Source organism: Dipteris shenzhenensis, chromosome 16, assembly GCF_047967505.1.
Source record: "Dipteris shenzhenensis isolate YYH24624 ecotype China chromosome 16, Dip_SZ_1.0, whole genome shotgun sequence".
Lineage (NCBI taxonomy): Eukaryota > Viridiplantae > Streptophyta > Polypodiopsida > Gleicheniales > Dipteridaceae > Dipteris > Dipteris shenzhenensis.
Genome location: NC_141611.1, coordinates 33731915 through 33758705, shown reverse-complemented (window position 1 = coordinate 33758705; position 26791 = coordinate 33731915). Strand labels below are relative to the sequence as shown.

The 26791-nt window shown below is 46.0% G+C and overlaps 1 protein-coding gene across 1 annotated transcript in view; it reads right to left on the bottom strand.

Moving 5' to 3' along the window:
• Positions 1-316: 316 nt before the first annotated feature.
• LOC147892863 (DNA-directed RNA polymerase IV subunit 1-like) overlaps positions 317-26791 on the bottom strand; it is a 155049-nt gene continuing 128574 nt past the window's right edge. Inside the window, exons 11-15 of the mRNA XM_087386802.1 lie at positions 17338-17633; positions 17021-17194; positions 16780-16923; positions 693-837; positions 317-606 (exon numbers count right to left, since the gene is read on the bottom strand). Of these exons, the coding sequence (XP_087242928.1) occupies positions 317-606; positions 693-837; positions 16780-16923; positions 17021-17194; positions 17338-17633 (1049 nt within the window). The remainder of the gene's footprint in view (positions 607-692; positions 838-16779; positions 16924-17020; positions 17195-17337; positions 17634-26791) is intronic.

Genomic DNA, 26791 nt, shown 5'->3' with positions numbered 1-26791 from the left:
AACGGCCACCCTACTTTCAAATAACCTTGCTCAACCAACTACAACAGATCATCATCTCTAGGAACCTCCAACGCTAAGGTCTTCTCAGCATCACCTGGCATCTGCTTAGCCATAGCCTTTCTACAGTCAGCCTTGAAGTGAGCATGTGCCTCGAAATATAGTCAGCCCCTGTCGTTCTCCCACCCTTCACCATCCAGTTATGGAAGGAACTCCTCCTATTGCGAGCTCCCACACCTGTCCTCTTCCAAGACCTTCCATCCGTAAACCAGTTCTCGGCTTCTCCTATCGATGGCAATCTCCATTCACGATCCCCTTTCTATCTGCGACGGCCTTCTTCTCCTAGAGTCTTCCTTTTGCTTCTAGTGTCGCCTTCATCGAGAAGAGCCTCTACTGCTCCACGAAGCACCCGCATCCGCCTTAGCCTCTCCTTGTTCACGTATATTCCTCGCTTCCCTCCAGAACCATGCTTTCGCGATTCCTCACAGTCTTCATCGACTGCTCTCAGAACTCCCACACCTGTTACTTCCAGTCCATGCCCGCTCCTCGACTTCTGCTTCTTCCTCGAGCTCTCGTCCTCGCCACTGTTGGCTGCTGTCCTCTCATCTCCTTTTACGAACCCATTAATGGCTCAGCCACTCCATCAACAGAAGCAAACTTCTGCGCTTGCCTCCTTTTGCACAGATAGCTCTCGCCTTCAACGAACTCGCGTTGCCTGTGGTCCAAAATCCTCCAGCTCACAGAGCTTACAAAGCTCCCCGCATCCTCCCTCCGGTGCTCTCCTTGTCGTCTAAGATCCTCCGGGTGTCCACCACCCTTCACGAACTCACAGGCTCCCTCCTGTGGTCGTTGCAACCCCCTCCACAAGCAGCAGCCCCTCCTCACGTAGCTCCTAGACTCTCGTTCCTCTCCCAGGACCCCGATATCCTTCCTCTGGCATGCTTCTTGCAGTCGCCACCTCGCCATCCAGAACCTCCTCGCCTCGTCCTCACGTAGCCACCTGCATGGATACCTTTTTTGATTATAGCCACGTCATCCCATGCTTTTTACCACTCTTCCACCTTCCTTCAAACTTTACACCAAGGTCATGGATGCCCAAAATCCCCTTCTTTAACACACCAATGCATGCTAGAAGCACTTAGCACCATATTCATTGACTATGTGCACACAATTGCATGCCACCAGTCGTTTAGCATTTGATTGCCCACTGACCATCCACATATGATGAACACCATCCCGTCCCTGGATACCATGAAGTGCTCGAAAGTTGCTCACACAAAATCTGATTGAACGCCAACAAGCACACACACAGGTTGAACATCACACATGTACATATGTACAGACGAGTTTGAGGTTTTCAAAAATCTTCACACAACGTTCCTCTCTAATGTTGGAGGCATATAGGTTAAGGAAGTCAACCTTACGCCCTCCAATCAAAAGAATAATCCACTGAGCTCTAAAGGGGATAATGACTCTGTGCCCAACAACTAAGGGGAGAACCGACTGCGAAACTGAAATAGAAGTGCCTCCCTTGGTGCCCAAGGCAGGCGACCAAAAAGTATGGCCAGAAAGCAACTTGCCTGACTTGGCACAATCTCTATAATCCAGCTTGTGCTCTTGAATAAATAATATATCAATGGAACCCCCAGTAACACCTGGATGAAGCTATGTCCCCTCTTACCTCCCCAATAAGCTCCTGGCTATGGGCTGATCTGTAGAGAGAGGATACTCCTCTAATCCATGCATCTGAAAAGCCAAAGTGAGATAGAGTACCCTCTAAAAAATCCCAGTCTAGTCTGTCGTAAGCTTTCTCAAAGTCCAAGAGTAGAATGGCCAACCTCTGGCGGCTCTGCATGGTCCATTATGAGGCCTCCCAAAATGAGAAAATATTATCGAAAATACTTCTGCCATGCACAAACCCTGTCTGTGTGTCCTGAATCAAATTTGGAGGAAAAACCTGTGGCCGCAGACTGATGGCTTTCGCTACAATCTTGTCAAAAGTGCCGAATAGAGTGATCACCAATCTTGAGCTGAGTGATACAATCCCTAGAGTGGCACCAACAAGAGCATACAAACCATGCTGTGGCTAGAAGAACCTGGTTAACCACCACCACTCTGGATGCCAAGTCAAGTTTGGCTGAGCTCCAGAAAAGGAGCTTTCTTCTGATGCTCTCCACTACTGGAGCAAACTGTTGTGAAGGAGAGATGCCCACCCCAACCTAGCAGCCCAAATATCTGACGGAGACACCCCTTTGTACCCAAGTGAAACCAATATCATTATCCCAATCCGGGGTGTCATCATCGCAAATCCAAAAACCATTGGATTTATGCCAATTAATATGTGCACCTGCAGCCGTGCAAAATGAATCCAAGGTTGTCTGAAAAGGAGTGAGTGTCCTGGGGGAGGCATCCAAAAAAACAGCCGTGTCATCTGCCAACTCACTATCTAGGAGCTCTTCTTCCCGACGGAGAGGAAGCCTCAGCCCATAAATATCAGCTTGAGATCCAAGGTAGATACTCACAGCTTCCGCCACAAACAGAGAAAGAAAAGGGGCAAGAGGATAGCACTGGTGGACTGATCTATTGATCTGAGATCTGTCCCCTCTTACCTCCCCAATAAGCTCCTGGCTATGGGCTGATCTGTAGAGAGAGGATACTCCTCTAATCCATGCATCTGAAAAGCCAAAGTGAGATAGAGTACCCTCTAAAAAATCCCAGTCTAGTCTGTCGTAAGCTTTCTCAAAGTCCAAGAGTAGAATGGCCAACCTCTGGCGGCTCTGCATGGTCCATTATGAGGCCTCCCAAAATGAGAAAATATTATCGAAAATACTTCTGCCATGCACAAACCCTGTCTGTGTGTCATGAATCAAATCTGGAAGAAAAACCTGTAGCCGCAGACTGATGGCTTTCGCTAGAATCTTGTCAAAAGTGCCGAATAGAGTGATCACCAATCTTGAGCTGAGTGATACAATCCCTAGAGTGGCACCAACAAGAGCATACAAACCATGCTGTGGCTAGAAGAACCTGGTTAACCACCACCACTCTGGATGCCAAGTCAAGTTTGGCTGAGCTCCAGAAAAGGAGCTTTCTTCTGATGCTCTCCACTACTGGAGCAAACTATTGTGAAGGAGAGATGCCCACCCCAACCTAGCAGCCCAAATATCTGACGAAGACACCCCTCTGTACCCAAGTGAAACCAATATCATTATCCCAATCCGGGGTGTCATCATCGCAAATCCAAAAACCATTGGATTTATGCCAATTAATATGTGCACCTGCCGCCGTGCAAAATGAATCCAAGGTTGTCTGGAAAGGAGTGAGTGTCCTGGGGGAGGCATCCAAAAAAACAGCCGTGTCATCTGCCAACTCACTATCTAGGAGCTCTTCTTACCGACGGAGAGGAAGCCTCAGCCCATAAATATCAGCTTGAGATCCAAGGTAGATACTCATAGCTTCCGCCACAAACAGAGAAGGAAAAGGGGCAAGAGGACAGCACTGGCGGACTGATCTACTGATCTGAGATCTGTCCCCTCTTACCTCCCCAATAAGCTCCTGGCTATGGGCTGATCTGTAGAGAGAGGATACTCCTCTAATCCATGCATCTGAAAAGCCAAAGTGAGATAGAGTATGTTGTTTTGTTTGGAGGATTAGAGTGGTGTTAGTGTGTGTAGGGACCATCCTGTTAATAATGTGCCTAAGATTGCTCTACGTGTGTAGGAAAATGTGCCGGTGCAGATGGATCATTAATCGGAGGTCATGGCGTGAAAATACGAGCGAATTTATGCAAAACGAGACCCACACGGGGGCGCGAATGAGCGAGTGCTACGGATGCCAAAATGGTGTGCAATGGGCTGAAAAAATACCCCGTGGCGTGGTGTTTTTATCTGTGAAATCTGAGTTCAAACGAGATGCAGTTTGGGTCCCAAACGAATGAGTTACGAGGGGTTAATGGAGGGATAAAATTGACCTTTTTGTGAGGAGGAGACCTAAGGGTGGTGTCAATGGACTTAAAGTCCAACTGAGGGGTTAGAACCAAGTTGATCTAGTTAGGTTGACTAACCGAAGGTTAGTGAACCTAACCTAACTGTTAGTAACTAACCTACGCTAATCAAACTAACCTAACCTAACCTAGTCGAACTAACCTAGGATTAACTAAACTAACCGAACATAACTAACCAACTAACCTATCCTCAGTTAGTAACTAATCTTAGGTTAGTTTTAGGTTAGGTGTGTGTTTTTTTCTCAACTGTTAGAGAGACTGTCTTGACGACGACGCAGGGGAGTTTTTTTTCTGAGCAGGGGGGTTTGTGTCGACGCGGGGGTACAGGGAAGGAGGAGGGGATGGGTGGAGGGACGCGAGCGCGAGCGCGGGGAGTAGGTCAAGGGTAGGCGCGGTGGGACGGAGGGATGTAGGACGGGAAGTGAGGGGAGGGGACGGCGGTACAGGGAAGAGGGACACGGGGAGAAAGGAGAGGGGAGCGGGATGCGGACGGGGAGCGAGGTGCGGGTGGGAGACGGGACGACGTGCATCACAGGCGAGACTGGCACGGCGCCGCGAGCAACCGCCGCTAGCGTGCACAGCGGGCAGACGCTGGCGCGTCGCAGCGGGGCGACAGGGGGTGGGGAGAAAGAGCAGAGCAGAGGAGAGGGGTGGAAGAGAGTGCGGGAGAGGGGGGAGGGGGATGGGAGAGAGAGGGAGGGAAGAGAGAAGCGAGAGGGAGGGGGGGTAGAGAGAGAAGGAAGAGAGAAGCAAGAGGGGGATGGTAGAGAGAGAGAAGAGAGAAGCGGGAGAGAGATTATAGAGAGAGGAGGGTGGTAGAGAGAGAAGGTAAGGGGGGGAGAGAGAGAGAGAGAGAGGGGGGGGAGGGGGAGAGAATGAGAGAGAGAAAGAAAGAAAGAAAGAAATTTTATTAAAGGTCCACGGAAGGCCATACATGGCCTATGGGACACAAAATCATCCGAAAGGAAAATACATCATCAACGATGCGCCAACTAGGTGGCCTCATCGTAATACCGCTAAGATGCCAAAAATGGCTACAAAAATCCTAGATACAAAATGAAATGAAATAGAGTACCAAAGTTGCCTAGATACAAAATAGAGAGAGAGAGAGAGAGAAAGAAAGAAAGAAAGAAATTTTATTAAAGGTCCGCGGAAGGCCATACATGGCCTATGGGACACAAAATCATCCGAAAGGAAAATACATCATCAACGATGCGCCAACTAGGTGGCCTCATCGTAATACCGCTAAGATGCCAAAAATGGCTACAAAAATCCTAGATACAAAATGAAATGAAATAGAGTACCAAAAATGCCTAGATACAAAATGTAAAAATGAGAGAGAGAGAGAGAGAGAGAGAGAGAGAGAGAGAGAGTGGAGAGAGAAAAGAGAGAGAGAAAAAGAAAGAGTGAGAGAGAGAGAGAGAGAGAGAAAAACAGAGAGAGAAAGAAAGAAAGAAATAAAGAAATTTTATTAAAGGTCCACGGAAGGCCATACATGGCCTATGGGACACAAAATCATCCGAAAGGAAAATACATCATCAACGATGCGCCAACTAGGTGGCCTCATCGTAATACCGCTAAGATGCCAAAAATGGCTACAAAAATCCTAGATACAAAATGAAATGAAATAGAGTACCAAAATTGCCTAGATACAAAATGTAAAATATGAAATATGAGGAACATCATCTTCCCTAAGGGGTCTGTGATCCAAAGAAATGATGGAAGTCATGGCCATCGACCATGCCTCCTGCCATGAGTGTGAAGATCTGGGCAAGTGTCAAATGGGCTGCTAGCGGTGCCAAGTCTCCATGGAGCAATCTCCTCCGAAAATCTGCCATCATCCTCCGTCGTCTAGAAATAAAGCGACGGGTACGGCCTCTGTGTAAGATCATCCTGCGGTGCTGCCGGATCATGTCATATGTACATCCTCGGGGTGGAACCATCGGTGCTCTCTGGCAAGATGGGCTATCTCTGTGCTCATGGTCCTGCGCCTTGTCCTGCTCCTCATGAATAACCAGGTCTCTGGCAGGGATGCGACGGTGCTCTCTGAGGAATCTCTCTCTGTATCTGGTGATCTCCCTGATGAACAACGCTAAGCAATACTGATCCTCATACTCCATAATCCGAGAGAGAGGTCCAAATCCGTGCCCAAATAAACAGTGAAATCTGCCACGGATCTCATAATATAAAGGGCATCTGCAAACAAAGTGCTCCTCAGTCTCCACCTCCCCCATAGTGCAACAAGGGCATATCCTAGTCTCTCGCCTGGGTCTATGTCCGGTAGCTGTACGACGCATCCTGCCGGCCTCAACGTCTAATCTGTGGGAAGATACCCTGAGCTGGCCCAAGGCAATCCTAAGTGAGTGCGACATATGAACACCGATATATCCTGGGGATATGATGAAGCCATCCTCTGAAATCCTGAGAAAATGGTCACGATATGTGGCCATCTTCGTAGGAAGCTCCGTGGGATGAACCCAAGTGCGAAACGTGTGTAGCTGCAACAAATCTGCCCTGATAACCTGGCTGAGCTCATGTCGAGTGAGAGGGAGGCGAGGGGCATCTATGCTGTATCGAAATGGTGGCAGCCTATCCATATCCAAGCCCAGCGAGGTGAGCCATGTGGAGAGTGTGTGGTACCAACAAAAAGTATGACCTCTCTCCGCTAACATCTGCGAGGATGTCAGTGCTAGCCACGGTAATCATGCTCTGCCTGCTGCTGAGTCTCCGAGCACCCTGATCCTATGCAAGTACGTAACTGATTGAAATGCTGCATCTAGCGCTAGGGGTGTAGCTCCAAACTCTGCAAACGTAATCTGATGCGGTACCGTGGGCTTCGCTCTGATCAATCTGGAGAACATGATGATCTGTAACCTCTCTACTCGTCTCCAATCTGCAACCCTGAGATCTCCTGCCCAAAAGGGGCTAGCATACATGACTGCAGGTCTCACCAGCGTATCGAAAAGTAAGGACTTCGTGTCGGGATGCTGAAAATGTGACTGTGCACACTGCCTCTCGAGAAGAGCCAAGGCGGCATACCCTCTACTGATCCTATCTCGTGCTGCATGCGTCATGGTGAAGACTGGACCTCTAAATGTGGCACCCAAATATGTATACTCCCTAACTAGCTCCACCTCCTGCCCATCAAATGTGAAAGAGAACTCGCCTCTCCTATAAACCTGGTATGACGTGTTGAAGACCATGACTTTGGTCTTCCCAAGGTTTACAGACAACCCTCTGTCCTGACAAAAGCTGTGGAGTGCATGGAGATGTGCCTGTAAACCTTGCTGGGAGGAAGAAATAAGAACCACGTCATCTGCATAGAGGAGAATCGGTATCGTGGATCCTGCCAGTAAAGAACCTGTACCACCCATCGTCTGTATGTACATCTCTAACTCATCGATATAGAGACCAAAGAGTGTCGGAGACAAAGGACACCCCTGCTTCACCCCTATCGTACTGCGTACTTCCGCCGACAGCCCCGCCCGTGTCCTGACTCTACCTGTGACTCTCTCATACAAGGCCATGATCGCCCATTGAATCTCCCCATTGAATCCCAAGTCACGAAGTCGCTGGAAGAGTCTGAAACGCGGCACAGTGTCAAATGCCTTTCTGAAGTCCACGAAGCAACAATAGAGCCGTTGCTTACGTGACTTCGCCTCCTCAATCAAAGCCCTGAGTGTGAAGATATGATCTAGAGTCGAGTGCTCTGCACGAAATCCTGCCTGCCCTCTAGCTCTCATGCCTGTCGCCTCGGCATGGTCATTTATATGTCCTTCTAGAATGGTCGCATAAATCTTGGCCATGACATGGCCAATCATAATGGTCCTGTAGTTCGACGCCTCCAAAGGATCCCCCGACTTGTGTATGGGTACTATGGTATTTTCTAGCCAACTAGGTGGAAGACCTGTACAAATGGACTCGTTAAAAAGACGGGAGAGGGCTGTAGCTAAGGCATCAATCCCATGGATTACATACTCCGCTTGCAATCCATCATGGTCCTTAGCTCTCCCAGTCTTCAAACGATGAGCTGCTGCTCGGACACTATTGGATGAGAATAAGGCAGAGGAGGTGGGTCTAGGCACATGGGATAAGTCGATCTGTGGCTGGTCTGGAATATCATATAAAGTGGAAGTATAGGCAAGCCAAACCTGCGGGTCTGTAAGAGGAGTTTGAGATTTCAAGCGAAGGAATTTCTTCCAGAATTCCTTGGAATCACAGCTGAAAAGTAAACTTCTCAGCTCCTCCTCATTCCGGGCTAGAAATTGGCACTTTTTGCGTCGCACCAAACGCTTGTAACTCTTCTTGGTCTCAATGAGGAGGGGAGACTTCTCCTGTGTCTCAAGGCGAAGCTTCCTGCGGAGTTCTTTACACTCCTCATCATACCATCCATTACAAGGCACAAGACCAACTGGTGGAGGACTGGATGTGTGGCAAGTGACGGGGAAGGACTTGTGGGCTGCTGAGATGATGGAGGTATGTACAAGGTCCCACCGATCCTGTGTGGAGGGTAGGGCATCGAGAAGGTGCGGACGGAGAAGACCACTCAGGTGCTGGCTATAAATATCATCAAACTGGTGGTCAAAATGAACCTCATAGTATGGCTGACGCTCATGATGTCTAGAAGGGGGGGCATGAGGAATCTGGGTAAGAATAAAGTGCAGACGTGCATGATCGGCTGAAGGCATAAAAGGGTCGACTGTGAGGTTATGTACAAAAGGGATTAAAGTCGGGGGACCCAAGACGTAATCAATGACGCTCGTACCACCACCCGCGAAGGGAAAACATGTGACTGTGGAAGGGAAAGAGAGAGAAAGAGGAAGGGAGGGGGGAGGGAAAGAGAGAGAAAGAGGAAGGGAGGGGGGAGAGAGAGAGAGAGAGAGAGAGAGAGAGAAGGGAGGGGGAGGGAAAGAGAGAGAAAGAGGAAGGGAAAGAGAGAGATACAAAAAGAGAAAGAGAGAAAGGGGGTGGTGGTGGAGGGGGTGGTGGAGAGGGGAGGGGGTGGTGGGAGGGGGGAGGGGGGGAGGGGGAGATGGAGGGGGGGGAGGAGGGAGGGGGTGGTGGAGAGGGAAGGGGGGGAGGGGGGAGGGGGTGGTGGAGATGGAGGGGAGAGAAGGGGGGAGGGAGAGGGTGGTGGAGATGGAGGGGGAAGGGGGGGAGGGGGGGGTGGCGGAGATGGAGATGGAGGGTGAAGGGGGTGGTGGAAATGGGGGGTGGTGGAAATGGAGGGGGGAGGGAGGAGGGGGTGATGGTAATGGAGGGGAGAGGGGGTGGTGGAGATGAAGAAGGGAGGGGGGAGGGGGTGGTGGTAATGGAGGGGGGAGGGAGAAGGGGTGGTGGAGATGGAGATGGAGGGGGAAGGGGTGGTGGAAATGGAGGAGGGAGGGGGAAAAAAAGAGAGAAGAAATAAAAAACTTGACAGAAGAAAATTGAAAGGGAGGAAGATGTGGTCACCTGAACGCTCTCCAAGTCTTTCTCGATGTAACGGGATTGTTGAGGAACAATGGACGGTGGGTGGATGACTGAGTTATTGCTGCGAGATGGGCTCGAAGTCACTTACAATGTGAGAATGGAAGTAAGGTCGTGGTCGATGGAGAGGGAGGAGTGTTTTGCGTAGGGCTCGGAATGAAGAAGAGGATGGAGGCAAAATGTGAAAGATGAAGAATGAGGGAGTGGAGTGAGTTTTTATAGGAAATGAGTTTAGGTTTAGGGCTTAATACTAAACTCTTGCCGAGCTATAACTTGTTATGGATAGCTCCGTTTGCTCTTCTGCAAAAAGGTGAAATGATCGAAATTGCAAGCTCTACGCATTCCTGTCCACTACCTAGCCTGATTGTTTATCAAGTGGCTTCTATTTAAGAAATAAAGAAAATTTCTTAAGGTAGTAACCGAAGGTTGATGCTTGAGGTAGATATGTTTGGCTAGAAATGAAAAAAAAAAATTTCCTATCCTTGCCCTTGAGTGTTATGTTCGTGAAAGTTCGAAGTAGTTTGTTTTTTACACATACCTACGTATGTTCACTCGTTTACTTGAGACGCTAGTCTCCCCGACAATGATGCCAAATGTTGGCTCTTTCCTATGCTTTCGTAGGAAGAGCAGGATATTCTATGTTTGCAAGGTTCCGAGGCTTTTTGTCACCTATAGATATATTGGGGTTGTCGTTTGTAGTATACATGTAGCTTAGAACCTTGAGTCGTGTTTCGGTGAGAGACGTAGGCTTAAGTGTGGTAAGCAAACAAAGTGCATGCATGTGTAAAAGGAACGTGTATCATCATGATTGAGGTAATGAAGGCTTTCGCCTTCATTGAGGGTTGCAGGGTTTAGAAGGATTTCTAGGGTTAGAAGGAGGTTCCAGAGTTAGAAGGAGGTTCCAGGGTTCAAAAGGAGGTTTCAGGGTTAGGAGGAGGTTCTAGGGTTTAGAAGGAGATCCAGGGTTTAGAAGGAGGTTCCAGGGTTTAGAAGAAGTCCAGGGTTAGAAGGAGGTTCCAAGGTTCAGAAGGAGTCCAGGGTTAGAAGGAGGATCCAAGGTTTAAGGTAGAGTACATGGTAGAGAACTCGTCTCCCTCGTAGATCATGGAGTTTAAGGATTGAGGAACAAAGGGTTTAGGGAGAGCATAGGAGTGGGAGACAAAGAAGGTGTAAGAGCATGGGGGAAAGAAGAGATAGGAGGGAGAAGGAGGAGGGAGGAGGAGGAGGAGGAAGGAGGAGGAGGGAGGAGGAGAGAGAGAGGATGGGTTGCAAGGTTGGAGGTGAGGGGAGGAGGAGTTGCAAGGTTAGGACATGCTTTTGGACGTGGAGTGCAAGGAAGCATGGACACTTGAGACAAATGCTTAAAATACCAAAGTAGACTCAACACAATGCCCCAAAGAGTGTGGGCTTCATTCCATTATGGGGTATTTATACAAGTTGGAGAGCTTCTCTCTCTGCATGTAGGAATTGTAACACATTCTCTCTCTACATGTAGAAGTTGTAACACATTCTCTTTCTACATGTAGAAGTCGTATGTAGAAGTTGTAACACATTCTTTTTCTACATGTAGAAGTTGTAACACAAAGTTGTAACACATTCTCTTTCTACATGTAGAAGTCGTATGTAGAAGTTGTAACACATTCTCTTTCTGCATAAGTCCATGTTGGCACAGAGTCAACAAAGAACAAATGTGGGAGTACATCATGTCAAGCATGAGAAAAAACAGCTCGGAATGAGAAAACAGAAATCCCAAGTGGCGGTTGAAAATGCCACCTCATCCCTGAAGAAGAGTCCGAGAAGAAAGGACAATCCTTCCAAACTCTGAGAAAAGCAACCCTTTCTAGCAGTAGCAGTCCTGGAGGTTCCCTGTATGTTTGTCCAAATGGCCATCAAAGTGTGTAAAGTGTCTGCCCAGATACTGGCCATAGTCTGAGAAGGGTGAACCTGGCAGTCCTCCAAAGCCTCTGTACATCTGGCTCTCCACATATGCCATGCAGTGATACTAGCCAGAATCTCCCAAGATGTGTCTATAGAAGCATGGGGAGCTCGGAATGGAGTAAATGGAACATCCTGGAGGGAGCATGACTCCACCAGATGTCGTCGAACAAAGAAATCTGTGGCCGTGTCATGTCCCTCAAAGAAAGCCAGTGGACAATGAGTGACAACCAAGCAAATGATCCCCAGGTCAGGAAGAAGGGTGCTCTATGAGAAATGCAAAGTATCCTAGCAACACCCTTCCAAACCATCCTCGCCTGAGTGCACTCCCAAAGGCAGTGCTGCATTGACTCGACTGCTAAGTGATATCGAGGCCAAGTATGGTCAGCCCCGAACCTGGATCTCCACAGGTTCACTGCAATCCCTCCATGAATAGTAAGCCATATGAATAACGTGACTTTCCTATTCTTGAGGGATTTCCAGAGTCTCCTCCAAAAGTTTTTCTGCATCTCTGCATAAATCTGAAAAGTATCCCAATGAGGAGCTCTAGAGGGCCTCCAGCCTCTACAATTGAGCTAGAATCTCCTGGCATTTCTGACCATGTAACAAAAGAAGGGAATGCTCTTCTCTCGGTGCCCTGCAACTATCCACTCCCATTCCCCTGGATGCCACTGCAAGGATCTAATAGGGGAACCTCTATACAACCAAAGCCTCCAAGATTCAATAGCCAGGAGAATGGGGTCTAGATCCAGATACCATTGTGAGTCTCTACCCATCTCCATGTATCCTGCAATCCCACAGGCTGAAAAGAAGCCTCCAAAAGAATGTCCTCTGAAGATCTATGGAGTCTGCCTCCTGCATGAACCTAAAAGACAAGGGTATCCTCATGTGCATCCCGCAAGGCTATAACCTACAGAGGGACACCTGTCCTCGAAAAAGCCCCCAACTAGGTGGACTCAGAAATAGGCAAATGATCTGTATCCATCCACTCCACTGGTATGGCTACATCTATCTACTGCATCCTGGCTGCACTTCCTCTGAGGTGACTAACTGAACGAGCTCTCTGATCCTCTAGAAGCTTCCTGAAAGCTTTCCAAGCACTCACCGTGGATGCAGGTCCCAACTCCCATCTAGACCACTGCATATAATGTGACATGCCCAGTAATCTGCCATGTTCATCTAGTATGCAATCATTCCACATGACTGGCTACCTATCAATTTCTTCACGAGAGGGTGGAACTCTCTGAAGAGTACTTCTGAAGCTGTCCCAAGCTTTCAGAATGGCAGCCATAAGAGAGGAAGTAGGAGATCTGAGACGGGATGACATAAAGATCCATCTAGAGCTGTCCATCCAATCTCCTCCCTGAGAAGCTGTGCATGTCTGTATATGAGTAAGAAAAAATCATTCCAAGGCTCCTGACCAGGCATCAAACCTCTGACCACCATCTTGTAGAGCAAGGCTCTACACTGCAAGTCTGAATCAATAATATTGAGGCCCCCTTCTTCAATGGATCGAATGAGAGTCTCCCAAGCCACCCTGGCTATCACATCTGAAGTGTCGTCTAATCCACTCCACAAAAAATTCCTGATAGGTCTCTTGAGCTGACTGATACTGCTTGCAGATCGGCACCAGCAAGAGCAAACAAACCACACTGTAGCCAACAGTACCTGGTTTACAACCACCACTCTGGATGCAAGGTCAAGTCTGGCCGAACTCCAAAATAGGAGTTTCCTCCTGATGCTCTCCAATACGAGAGCGAACTGCTGTGCTGGAGAAATGCCCACCCCAACTTGGCATCCAAGATACCTGACGGAGACACCTCTCTGAATCCAAGTAAAGCCAATATCAGCACCCCAATCTGAAGTGTCCTCATCACTAATCCAGAAACCATTGGATTTGTTTCACTTAATGTGAGCCCCTGCTGCAATGCAAAATAAATCCAAGGCTATGCTGAAAGAGGTCAGCGTCTGTGGAGTGGCATCCAAAAAAATAGCCATGTCATCTACCAGCTCACTGTCCAGCAACTCCTCTTCCTATCTCAATGGAAGTCTCAGCCCAAAAATATCAGCTTGAGCTCTAATATAGAGGCTCATAGTTTCAGCCACAAATAATAATAGAAAGGGGGCTAGAGGACATCCCTGTCAGACTGATCTGGATATCTGAAACCTGTCTCCCCTAACTCCACCAATGAGTACCTAGCTATGGGCTGACCTGTAAAGAGCAGAAACCCCTCTGATCCACAAATCTGAAAATCCAAAGTGAAGAAGGGTTCCCTCTAGAAAACCCCAATCTACCCTGTCATATGCTTTTTCGAAATCCAGGCATAGAATTGCCAGTCTATGGCCCTCATGCATAGCCCACTCAGAAGCCTCCCAAAATGAGAATATGTTATCAAAAATGCTTCTGCCAGAATGGGAGAGAGGTGGCCTAGATCATAGGCACCTCTCCTACATCAAAGGAAATCATTCCCTACATCATAGGGACTCCTAAATCAAAGGCACCTTCCCATGTGGGAGCCTTTTTTATCACATCATCACTTATGTCATAGTCTAGACACATCATAGCACAGTGTGTGCTACAACCACACTTTTTTTTTTGTGAGAAGAAATCTTTTATTGCCATAAAATAATTACATTCATAGTTACTTCAAAAATGGAGTAACTACTACTCAACTAAAGATCTTTGTATAAGCTGTATACACATCCTGATCAATCAAACCAGTCTGAACACAATCATAGAATGATTGCTGTACAGATCGTTTGAAAAAAATAAAAGATGAAAATAGTGGATCACCAAAGACTCTATGATTTCTATCTATCCATAAAGTCCATAGTGCCCAATAGCGTACCCATACAAAAAATAAGTCAAAACCCTGTCTCGCTAGATGAAAACCAACCAACCAGAAAAGCCTACCAAAAGTAATAGTAGGAAATCTCGCTCGAAGCCTCTGTCGGGTGAGAGCGATAAAGTCACAAGTATGTGGACAGAACCAAAAGATGAAGCACAGATTCAGTAGAGTGTAGGCATCTGTGACAAACAGCCGGAGCAATATATTAGTGTGCGAGTAACTGGCCAGATGGAAAAATGCCAAGCAGGACTCGCCAAAGGAAAAGCTGTTGCCGAAGAGAGACTTTGTAATGCCAAAGGAGACGCAGCCGTTTTCTCCACTACTTTAGTGGGCGATCCATATGCCAAACAGTATTTGCTCTGTCAGAAATCCAAGGCGGAATTAATAACATTTTATACAGAGATGACACTGTGATATGTGAGAGCTTCAAGGGACGGGCTGAAGAGGAAGAAGAGTGTAAAATCCAATCCTCAAGCCTATTCTGAAGTTCCAATCGAGGTACCGGTAAGAACGGTTGACGCATTGCTGAAATCCTATGCCATAAAGGACGATAATGAGCTCCCAAACCGTATTTGTTAGCAGTCATAGAAAAAGATAAAAGTGTGCCATCATCCTGAAGTACATCTGCCACAGATGAAATGCCTTTGAAGGAGAGAAAATAAGAACGTATGGGTTCTTGTATGGCCAAAGAAGGGTGGAATACTTTAGACCAATAAATATTCTCAGCCCTCAAAGAGTTTCCCGACAGAGAATCTCGACCATGCCATTCCAAGTGGGATAAGATATGTTTTCAATCGAGAAGCAGGCGAGAGACAAAAGGGCAGCCTCTGATCTTACCTTGGATAGAGCCAAATAGGAAATCCCACTGAGTAGGCTGCCAATGCCCAAAGGTAAAAGTATGAATATGTAATAAGAGAGAGCGGATCATGAAAGCCCAACGTTGATCTCCTTGCATAAACTGCAACATCATTTTTCCTCTGCGAGCAAGTAAATGCATTTGAATATTGAGAATGTTCAGACCCCCATGCATCTTTGGAGAATAGAGACGATTCATAGAGAGTAATCTGAGACTTTTCTTGCCATTTTCTGAACACCAGAAAATTTCCATGATAGTTGACATAAAGGAAACCAGATCTGCTTTAGTGAACATAATGAGAGGCAGATAAAATTGTATGTATGCTATCAAAATGGATTGTGCGATTCGCAAACAAACATGTAGTGGCCAAGTTGCAAGCTTCCAATATTCAAGTTTTTCCCTCAACTTTGTTAGCACCCAATCAGTTTGTTGGGAACGGGTGAGTCCCTAACCTTGAGAATAGCCAAGATGTCGAATCAATTGAGAAGCGGGGACAATTTCCCCAGGCCACAAAAGAGTGTGCCATTCCTATTCATGCAACGGCAACAATTTTGATTTCTGAAAATTTACTCGAAGACCAGCAGCCAATCCATATGTAAAAAGAGCCTACATAATCATGGACAAATCACTCCGAGTATTTTTTGGGGTAAAGAATGAATCATCAGCATATGCTTGAGCGATCATGCTATGACTGCTAGCAATCTCCAAACCGTGCAACTGGTCAGCTCCAAAAGGTGGTCCAGATATTGAAGCATTGGATGAGTGGCTATGGCAAAAAGTAAAGCACTTAGGGGACATCCTTGCCTAACAGAACAACCAAGAGTCCAGGATGTAGAAATATCCCCTGAAAGTATGTAGGCATATTTACTATCTTGATATAGCCAAGTGATAACTTGCTGCATTTTTGTGCCAAATCCCAATGCCTGCATAGTCGATGAAATAAAATCCCACTTAACAGTATCAAAGGCTTTGGCAATATCAACTTGCAATAATAAAACATCCTGCTGCGTGTATTTGGCATATTCAATTCCAACATAGGCATTAGCAATGTTATCTGTGATATGCCTACATGGGACAAAGCCATATTGGGCAGGATGCAACCCATCGTGTAAAAACCCCTTTAGCCGATCGACAATCATTTTTGTAGTGACTTTGTAAATGACTGGCATAAGGGTGATAGGTCTCCAGTCTGCCAAAGATTCACAAATTTGCTTTTATGGAGGGAGTTTAACAAGACCTCTCTTCCATGTGTCTGGCATTTTCTAATTTTGCCATGCAGCATTCACCATATGTAGCAATGTATGCTTCAAAAGAGGCCAATATTCTAGAAAAAACTCGACTGTATGACCCTATCCTGGAGATTTCCATCTGCCACAACATTTGATTGCATCTGACAGTTCCCTCTCTGTAAAAGGTTCCTCCAATTCCAAAGCTTGAGTAGTGGAAATAATAGGAGAAACATGCTGCAATAGTAAATTTGTGTGCTACACACACACACTCACACACATGATCATAGGACAAGCCTTTGATCACACGATTGCCAACAAACATGACACTTTTCCCTCTCAAATGTTTTTGAAAAAGGTAATAATTATTTATCTTCATTGTCTTACGTCATGATCTACTCACTGCAATGATGACATTATTACTACACTATTTTATCAATTGCTTACCTGGAACTCTGATTTCCATATAAGATCAAACAGGTTGCTATTGCCCATATTATCATACTTTCCCCAAACTATCGAAGCCAGCAATCCAGATAATTTCTCAGTTTTTTTGCCCCTTGCTGCATTGAGGAACACGCCCTTTGGATTCTGATGTCAAAAATGCATGTAATTGCATTAGTCATTTCTTGAGGAAAAAATATTAGCTCCACAGGTAACAATGCGAGAAACAATTCAAAGGGAGTACCGCAAATGCTCCTTCAGTGAAGGGTGCAGAAGTGTGCATCTCCTTGTTAAAACACCTCATGCCACTAGCGGTGAAGGCCAAGACCTTTCCAGTGTGTGTCATATAGTCCGATATGAGAGCCAAATGATTATTGTGTACTTGCTTACCCATGCATTTTACACAATATTCAAGCCTCTGCACCAAAATATTGAGTCTTCCATTACAATTTAGATTTCAAATGTATAAATGCACCAAAATACTTACATTATAGTGACAAAATTCCTTGCTTATACAATTTTCCAAGACAACAGCAGGCGGTGGCCATTGTCAGATCATACCTCATATATACAATTCCTTGCAGCCTCGATCCCAAGAGTATGGCAAACTTCTGGAATGCTGGAAGGTTTAGTTCTTTGCCAATCAATCAGTTCCCATTTTCCACTACAAGAATCTTTCAAAACCTCCCATGCTTGGCCCCATTTTGATACAGCTTTGGTACAGACTTCCACCACAAGCCCTCCGGAAACATTATTTTTTCTGGAATTCACAGATTTTTGTTGTTGAGTGCCTCCAGTGATATATGGCTGATGGGTGTCATCCCAGCGAATGGTGGCAGATTTGATTCTTGTAGTTCCTGCTCAAAAATATATAGTAGGCAAATGATTGAGATGCATGAAATAAATGTTCAAGAGAAATTTACATTATATTTATTAAACATATTTGATTTCTTTTTTTCCAAAGGAAAGACTTCTATAAAGTATGAAAGAAGCTCCACCAATAAAGTTCATGGTAGAAATATCATGCAAAGCATGAAAAGCCAAAGCATGGCCAAAGTGGCTTGGGAGACTTTGATCCTTCCTACAACGGAAGGGGGTCTCAATATCATAGACCCAGACTTGCAGGGTAGGGAATTACTTTGCAAGTTTGCGGTAAGGGGACTTATGCTTAGAAAAGAGCCTTGGAAAGACTTCTTTATACGATGCATATAGGCATGTACCCCTTCTTCCGGTGGAGACTGGGTAGCTAGCACCAAGTGGACTTCAGTCCCCTCAGGTCTCCTTTCTCTCCTTTTATGACTGCTATTTTGAAAGCTTGGATCAACCTCGGAAATAATCTTCGGAGAGTTCCCCCAACTTCTCTGGAAGATATTGATAGGCAGTCTGTCATGTGAAATGGTAGCATACTTGATGAGCATGCCAGACCACTTGGCCATTCACATTACATGCACTAGTCTAGATGAGAGAGAGGCCCTGCCTCCTTTGTAGGATCCCGGAAAGCTTCCAAAAAGCTTCAAGAGGACCATAAAATGCAATTAGTAAGTCATCTCAAAGGAAATGCAGGGAGGCTTCATCAGATTGATTTAGCCATTACAATGGATTGGATGGAGATGGATGATATGCCTATTTTGTGTTCCACTTGGATGGGAGCTTTTCTAGGTTCGGGCATTCCACTTCAGGATGCCTTGGTTTTGATGTCCAGGTGGAAGGTAGGCTGTCTAGATCATCACACGATGTTCTACTAGAGATTGCATTTCAGCCTATCAAGGTCATTGGATTTGTGGAGCATGGCTCGGATTCTTAGTGGTATCTAGACCCCGACCCACTTTTCTTGGCATTGGTTCATGGAGATTGTGGCTCTACAGTGGAGTCTATTGAGGATGGTGTAAATTGCACCATACCTTAAGGGCATTAAGGGAAAACCCTAACCCTAACCCTAAGGGATTCTCATGTATATATTCATGTTTATGTTCAATACAACATAGTGTACATGTAGTTATATCATGTGCAATCCTCTCTCTCTCTCTCCCCCCACTTTATCATGGTTATCAGAGCACCAGGTGCTCCCAAGCCCTTGCATCTTCTCAAGGGGCCAAGCCCTCCTTATGTGAGGCATTCTCCGATCTTTGTGAGAGAGTTTTCCGTTAGAGAGAGCGCAAACTCTTATTCCATCAAGGCATGAAAGCGCTTGTTCCATCAAGGCATAAGCCCTCCATTTGAGGCATATTCTTCATCCTCTCTAGTTCTTCTTTTAGCGCTCATTTTTCTCTACGTTTTGCTACAAAAAGCTCCCATATTTGATATCTGGAGCTCAAGATATGGTCTTGAAAAGTTTATAGGTTTCTTTGAGAGTTCTATTATATTTGGAAGAAATTTAGGTTGTATTTGAGAGATTTCTGAGAGAAAAAGAGAGGATAGACTATCCACAAGAGAACGAGACTCAGACTAGAGTCGATTTGCAAAAAAGCAAGCAAAGCACCTTAGCACACTCTGCCAACGACCTCACTGGCTCCTACTAGAGGCCTTCAATGCATACATGCAAGCCTCCAACTGGCCAAGGCGACTCCTTCAAACAATAGCTCACAGTTGCAGTCTTCGCTATGCCACCTACGCCTTACACGTCCTTCTCCAGGCTCCCACGACTCAGCGCAGACTTATTTGTAGTGCAACAACTAGCGACAAATGGGCTACAACTTCTCTAGTCACGATCTTGCAACTCCAGCCTCTCAGTTCCATCACCTACTCCAGTGAGTAGCGCATTCACAACAAGCGGCTCCAATGCCATTTTGCTACAGCGGCTTCTGTAGCTCAAATGAACTCCAACTCTTGCCTCCAACGACACGACAAAGGCAACAAACTGCTGACCTCCAACTAAGCAATGCCAACCAACAATAACTCGCAAAAGCAACGCCAATGCTCAGCTCCACAAGCTCTAGCATGACCTCCACCGGCTACGAGCCAACGGGCCAGACCACAAGACTCCATTGACACCAACTAGCTCCATCAGCAAAGCTTCAACCGGCCTCCAACAAACGAGCCACACACATAGCGCCAATTCACGCAAATGGCTTCCACCATCAAAAAGTGGCTCTTCACATCCATCGATGGCTTGCTTCTATAGAACAACTCATCGAGACAGCCAAATGAGACGGTGAAACATGAACCGACTGGACTCTCCATCAACAAGCGGCTATAGTGCCCACAGTTGACGGAATTGATTGCAGAGGCAAGTTGTTCTATGTTGAGGTCATTTGCTCGTGCTGATGTTGTGGCTCCAGGTTGCTGGGGGGACAGAATTTAAGAGATTTTGACGGAATCTAAGAGATTCCTAGGAAATGTCAAAGATTTTGTCAACCATGTCACCTCATCCCATCTCATAGAGGATTGGCCTATAACTTGCCATGTGGCAATCCAGTGAGCAGGGTAGGGTGAGGATAAGCTATAGTCAAGATTTTGACGTGTCCACCAAGCCTATCTGCCACGTTAGCAACGTGGGCCTTCTTTACACATCATCATTGACTCAATTGGTCACGTCAGCATAGCCAACTATGCCTACCACATCAGCAGGGGCCGCCTCAACAACCATATGGCAGACGACTACCACATAATTGTCTGAGGGGAGGGGTTCCTATCCTTTCGAAGGTGTTACCGGAGGCCAAAGGCCGTTGGCATGAGAAGCATGAGTGTTGCAATGCTCTAATGCAATGGATCGCGTAGAGTGCACCGTGCAGTGGTGTGCGAGTGACATATGCTATACTGCAGTGAATGACGACGTATGAGTGCACTATGCTAAATGACAATCACCTCAGAACTCCACAACATAAGTAGAATAAGAAAATCTCGTCATACACTAGTGAACAATCCCCATATCGGGAAGAGACAAGAAAAATGAGAAAGTGACCAAGATGGCCAAAGTACCTATCACTGGACCAGTGTCTCCAGGTCACAAGTCGCGAGTCGCAAGAACACACAGGTCTATCCCCATAGTAATCAGAGGGTACACACAAGTCTCTCCACACACTCTCCTTCACGAGCTCGTAGCTCCAGCCTCTCTCTCTCTCCTCACACTCTCCTTTTTCTCGCTCCAGTGCCGAACGCTGAATGCTCAATGCTGAATGTTTTTTCCCCCCCTCTCCACCTTTGCCTTCATCCTCATCCCCCGCCTTGGAGGGTCCCTTCTTCGCTGAGAATCTCCCCATTGGTCATCCTCTTATCTCCTTAGTTGTTGAGGATAGCCGTTGCACCACTGGCTCTCTTGATGGCCACAGCGACTTCCTGACTCCCTGACTCACCAGCCTCTTCTAGTCAGGATGGTGTAAATTCTCCATGTGCAGGTGAGCTAGATCATCGCATCACTGAATCACTGAACCACTGTGTAACTGTAAATACTCCTGACTGCTCCATGTTGTAATCGACTTCGTCTATCCTCGTCTTTATCTGTAGCCTAAATCTCTACTCGTCGTTCAAATAATCACGGGCGATGGCTCACTATTGTTCCACCCAGCCTATTCTCAAGGATAGTAAATTGTCAGATTACGTATTTTCCTTCGTTATTTTCCTTCATACTTATCCATGAGACCCTCAATTCCCTAGATAGTTCTCCTTGCCAAATGTCATCATTATAGCCTCTCCACTTGGTGCACCTTTTTACCCCTCTCTTGGGGCACATTAAAAACCACTTGCCCCTTGGCATTATTGCACATTTAGGTGCACCTAGGCCTTAGCACTCAGAACTATCTAGTCAATGCCATCTCGCCCTCACCTAGGACCTTGGCAGTTACTTCTCTTGACCATTTCAATTATGCACATTAACTATTACAAAAGTTGGTCATCTAAGAGAAAATGCCCACCGATCTATCCGAGGTCATGCTATCCCGGCTAGAGTATAACATTCCTTCCCTCTTCAAGCATTAGCGTCCTCGATGATGAAATCTGGGAACGCTCTCCGTAACTGGTATACGGATTCCCAGGTAGCTTCCGATAGAGGCTGACCATGCCATGCAACCAACACCGTGGGTATCTTCCGATTTCGTATCTGCATTGTTCCTTGGTCCAAAATTCTTGTTGGTTGGCGCCTTGCAATATCCTCTATCTCGTGAAACAAAACCACACCTTCGATTAGTGAGTCACCTGTATGCAAAAATTTCTTTAAGCGCGAAACATGAAAAACCGGGTGCACCTTACACCCTTGTGGCAATTCTAATTTATAGGCTACACTGCCTATTCTCTTTAGAATTAACCACGGCCCACAGTATCGAGGTGATAACTTAGCACACTCTCCTGAAGTCAACGACTTCGAGTGCGAAGGAACTCTGAGAAAAACTTTTTCTCCTTCTTCAAATACTCTTATAGACCGATTTTCATCCGCATACACTTTGGCTCTATCCATAGCCTGACGGATATTAGCTCTCGCAAGTGCTAGCATCTCCCGCATCTGAACTACAAAGTTCGCGGCACTAGGCACTTTCTGAGGTACCCCAACTATAGTCGGATTGGCTGGTCTATAACCATAGTTCAGTTCAAACGGACTGAACCCGGTAGATGAATGTTTCCTATCATTGTAGGCAAACTCCAACAATGGCAACCACTTGTCCCATGTATGTTGCCTCAATGATACATATGCCCTCAGCATATCCTCTAAAGTCTGGTTGACTCTCTCCGTCTGACCATCCGTCTCAGGATGATCCCCACTACTCATTCCCAACTCAGTCCTTAGTGTCTCAAATACCGCTGTCCAAAAATGACCGGTAAATCTGACATCTTGGTCTGACACTATGGATTTACGCAATCCATGCAGACGAAATATATGTCTAATGAACAAATCCACCACTTGCGGGGCACTAACAGACTCTCTAGTCAGAATGAAGTGAGCCATCTTGGTTAGACGATCAACCACCACAAGGATAGAATTATATCCTCCTTGTGTTGCAGGCAGTCCTACAATAAAGTCCATGGAAATGCTCTCCCACTTACTTAGTGGTATCTCCAAGGACTGTAAAAGTCCGGGTGGCTTCACCCGCTCGGCCTTACTTACCTGACACGAGAAACACCATGTCACATATTCATGAATATGCTTTTTCATCTTTGGCCAAAAGAAATCTCGCTTCACGAGATCATATGTCTTTTCGACACCTGGATGTCCCGCATATGGGCTATCATGGCACTATCGAATGACTCTCTGCCTGAGATCATTCTGACCAGGTACTACAACCTTGCCATTTCTAACTAGCATACCATCCCTTATGGTATATCTTGCATAAGTTTGGCCTTTTCTGGATGCCACGTCATCCTTTTCACTTTCCCCGGATTTTAACACATGAGCTTTAGGCCATAAGCTCTGGACAAACTCATCCACCCTTTGAGTTTCTCTAATCTCGGTCATTAGAGCACTCTCTAATACCGTGAAACTCAGGTTGTGCATAATGCGAGACAACGCATCAGCCACCTTATTATCTTTCCCTCTTCGGTACCGAATTTAAACTCCTGCATGAGCTCTGCCCACCTAGCTTGGCGGCCCCTCAAGTCAGGCTGTTTACAAAAATGTTTCAGAGTATCATGATCTACATCCACATAAAACTCTGAACCATACAGATAATGTCTCCATGTTTTCAAAGCATGGATAACAGCATACAACTCCAATTCATGAGTTGGCCAATTCCTTTGAGAGGGAGAAAGCTTCTTGCTTTCAAAGGCTACTGGCCTTCCCTCTTGAAGGAGAACTGCTCCTACCGCAATGCCACTTGCATCGGTTTCTAGGAACAATGGTTTCTGGGGATCAACTATTTTTAACACCGGTCCTGAGACCGCAGCTTGTTTTATGGTGTTAAAACTTTCCTGTTGATTCTGTCCCCAAATAAAAGGTACTTTATCTGAGGTCAGATCAGTCAATGGCGATACTATTCCGGAATATCCTTTGATATGTCTTCTATAAAACTGGACAAATCCCAAGAATGATCACAACGCGGTCAGACTCTGAGGGATTGGCCAAGTTAGTATCGCAGCCACTTTCTTTGGATCCATTTCTACCTCCTGTGGAGTAATTACGAACCCTAAATATTCAAGCCTAACCATACATAGTATAGTTTTCTTCTTATTCACATAAAGACTGGCTTTCCTCAAAGTACTAAACACTATCCTTAAGTGTTCACGATGCTCAGTAACACTTTTACTGAATATCAAGATATCGTCAATAAAATGTACTACGAACTTTCCAATATACGGACGTAGTAAATCGTTCATAAGCATGACGAAGGTCGCTGGAGCATTGGTAAGTCCGAAGGGCATTACCAAAAACTCATAATGACCAAACCTGCTTCTAAAAGTGGTTTTATGCACATCCTCGGCTCTAATCCGGATTTGATGGTAGCCACACTTAAGATCTATCTTACTGAAAATCACGGCTCCATGTAATGCATCTAGCAAATCATCAATCCGAGCCATCGGATACCTGTGCTTAACAGTGATATTATTCAATGCTCTGTAATCTATACAGAGGCGAAACGTATCATCCTTTTTCTTCTTTAATATCACTGGCGAAGCAAAAGGTGAGAAACTTGGTTGAATCTGCCCCAACTTGAGGTATTCTTCCAGTTGTCTACGCACCTCCGCTTCTTCAGCAAAAGTCATTCTATAGGGGGGTCTATTTACAGGTTCTGCCCCCGGGATCAGTTCAATCTTATGTTGAACTTTCCGCTCTGGAGGTAACCCATAAGGTAGTTCATCCCTAAAACATTCAGAGAACTCCTCTGTTATAAGATTAGCCAGCTTGGCCATCTCACCACTTTGCGTAACATCACTGCTAGCCGAAGAATCCTCCACAAGCTCTACCGATGCTGTGCAAAGGTATAAAAACTCGACTTGAGCCTTTCTGATTTCCATCACGGAAACCAACGGTCCCTGAGGTATATCTTTTTCACCTCGAAAAACATAAAGCACATCATTCATCTTGAATTGATATACGTGCTTTTTCCAATCAATGGCTGGATTCTTCCTAGAATGCCACGCCATTCCCAGGGCTATATCTGCATGAGCAAGCTTGGTCATTTCAAAATCAAGCTTCTCAGCATAGTCCTGAATCCAAAGTTCCAACTGGGTAACCCTTTGGTCCCACACTTCAGTTGAACTTCCATCTGCCATCCTGACTGTATACGCATAGTCAGATGGACTTGTCTTTAATTTCAGCCTCTTCATGAGCTTGGAGTTAATCACATTGTGAGTTGACGCCGAGTCAAACAACACAATGACATCATGACTGGCGACTTGCCCTTTCATTTTAATTAAATCCGTATCATTGAAGGCTGTATACCTCATTGCTGCGGGCTTAGATAGGATGTTATCACGTGCACTCGTCACTAACTTAGCAACAGATACACATAACAAACAAGGTACTAACCTCTGAGAAGGTCCCGCCAGTTGCATCTGCATATGTTCCGCATTGGGACTCTCCTGCATTTCCACGTCGCATTCAGATATTATCAGATTAGCCGTGCGACGGTCTTTATTCAGTGGACAATCCTTCCACTGATGTCGCTGAAGGCAGCCGAAGCACAATCCTTCTTTCCTAGCTTTCTCTTTTTGTTCAGGGGTCAACAAGGACTTTGACTAAGCCCGGCGGGCTGCCATTGGAGTTATTTTCCTTTTCACCCCAACGGTGGTACTTGTTTTTACTGGTCCCTCAACCGGCTTCACCTGCTTGGTTTGGCCACTTGGCTGCGAGACACTTGTCTTTGAAACCCATTTCCTTGGAAATCCCCCTTTTTTCGGGTACTCATACTGAGTCCCTGCCTGCACAAATCCACCAGATCTGCCTCTCGCATCCTCATAGTTCAGGGCTACTGCTATAGATTCATCTAGTGTAGTCACATATTTAGCCCGAACTTCCATTTTGATTTTGTCGTTCAGTCCATAGATATAGTCTTTTAACTGAACCGACATGGGGAGAGGGTCTGTTATTTTCATGACACATTCCCTGAATTTGTCAGTGTACTCTGCCACTGACAAGCTCCTCTGACGAAGATTTCTATAAGCATCCCAAGCTCGGGATTCTTCATCAGGTGGGAGAAAGTGTTTCTTGAATTCAGCTTTAAACCCTTCCCAGGTGGTTGAAGCAACTTGATCCTTTTGTTGCTTTATCCACCATCTGTCCGCTGCCTCAATAAACAGGTGTGTGGCCTCGCGGATTTTCTTTAGATCGGATCTAATCTCACAAATGGCGAAGGCTTCTTCCCGCTTGTGTAACCAAACCTCGATCACATCAGAGCTGCGCTCGGTCATCCAACCAGTGTACTTCTCCGGTCTATAATTAGCGATATTAGGCACTTTGACCCTTGCGCGCTCTAGGGAATGTATACTGGGCTCTGGCTCTGCTGGAGCTTTGCCCTTGTCAGTTCTAGACGGTCTAGCCGACAAGGCTTGCACCATCTCCCTAATCTCATTTTGACCAGCATTCACTTGAAGCTGCTGGTTCATAATCTGCTGTAAAGCATCCTCTAATATCGAAATCCTACCAATCAATGTAGGTGCTGCATGATGTGACATCTGTTGTGTAGACTGTACTCTAGACTCACTAGGATTCACTCTTGAATTCTGCCCTTCAGCTTCCATAGGTTCACAGTGGAAGATGGGATTTTTTTTTTCTTCTTCTTTCTTCTCTTTTTTTTTTAAAAAAAAAACCTAAATAACCAATATATACACCCTTCACTTCTGTCCTGCTTTCCTGGTTTTTTTTTTTTTTACAGTGCAGAAATAACAGGACCAATTGAAAACAAAAAAAAACTGTACGGAGGAAAGAGCTCCCTGATAAAATAATCCGATGTTGCGGAGCCCAGGCGGGCATTGCCTCACGAGAGAAACTAGGTAGCCCAGTGGGTGGAGGTCCAAGCCCCAAACGATGGCTCAGTAATAGATCTGCATCTCCAGAGTCGCCATTTATTTTCGCACGCAGGGATGCCAGCAGTTGCCCAACGACCCCCTTCCAAAAGGTATCGACGTCCGCTCGAATTCGACAGCCTCGTTT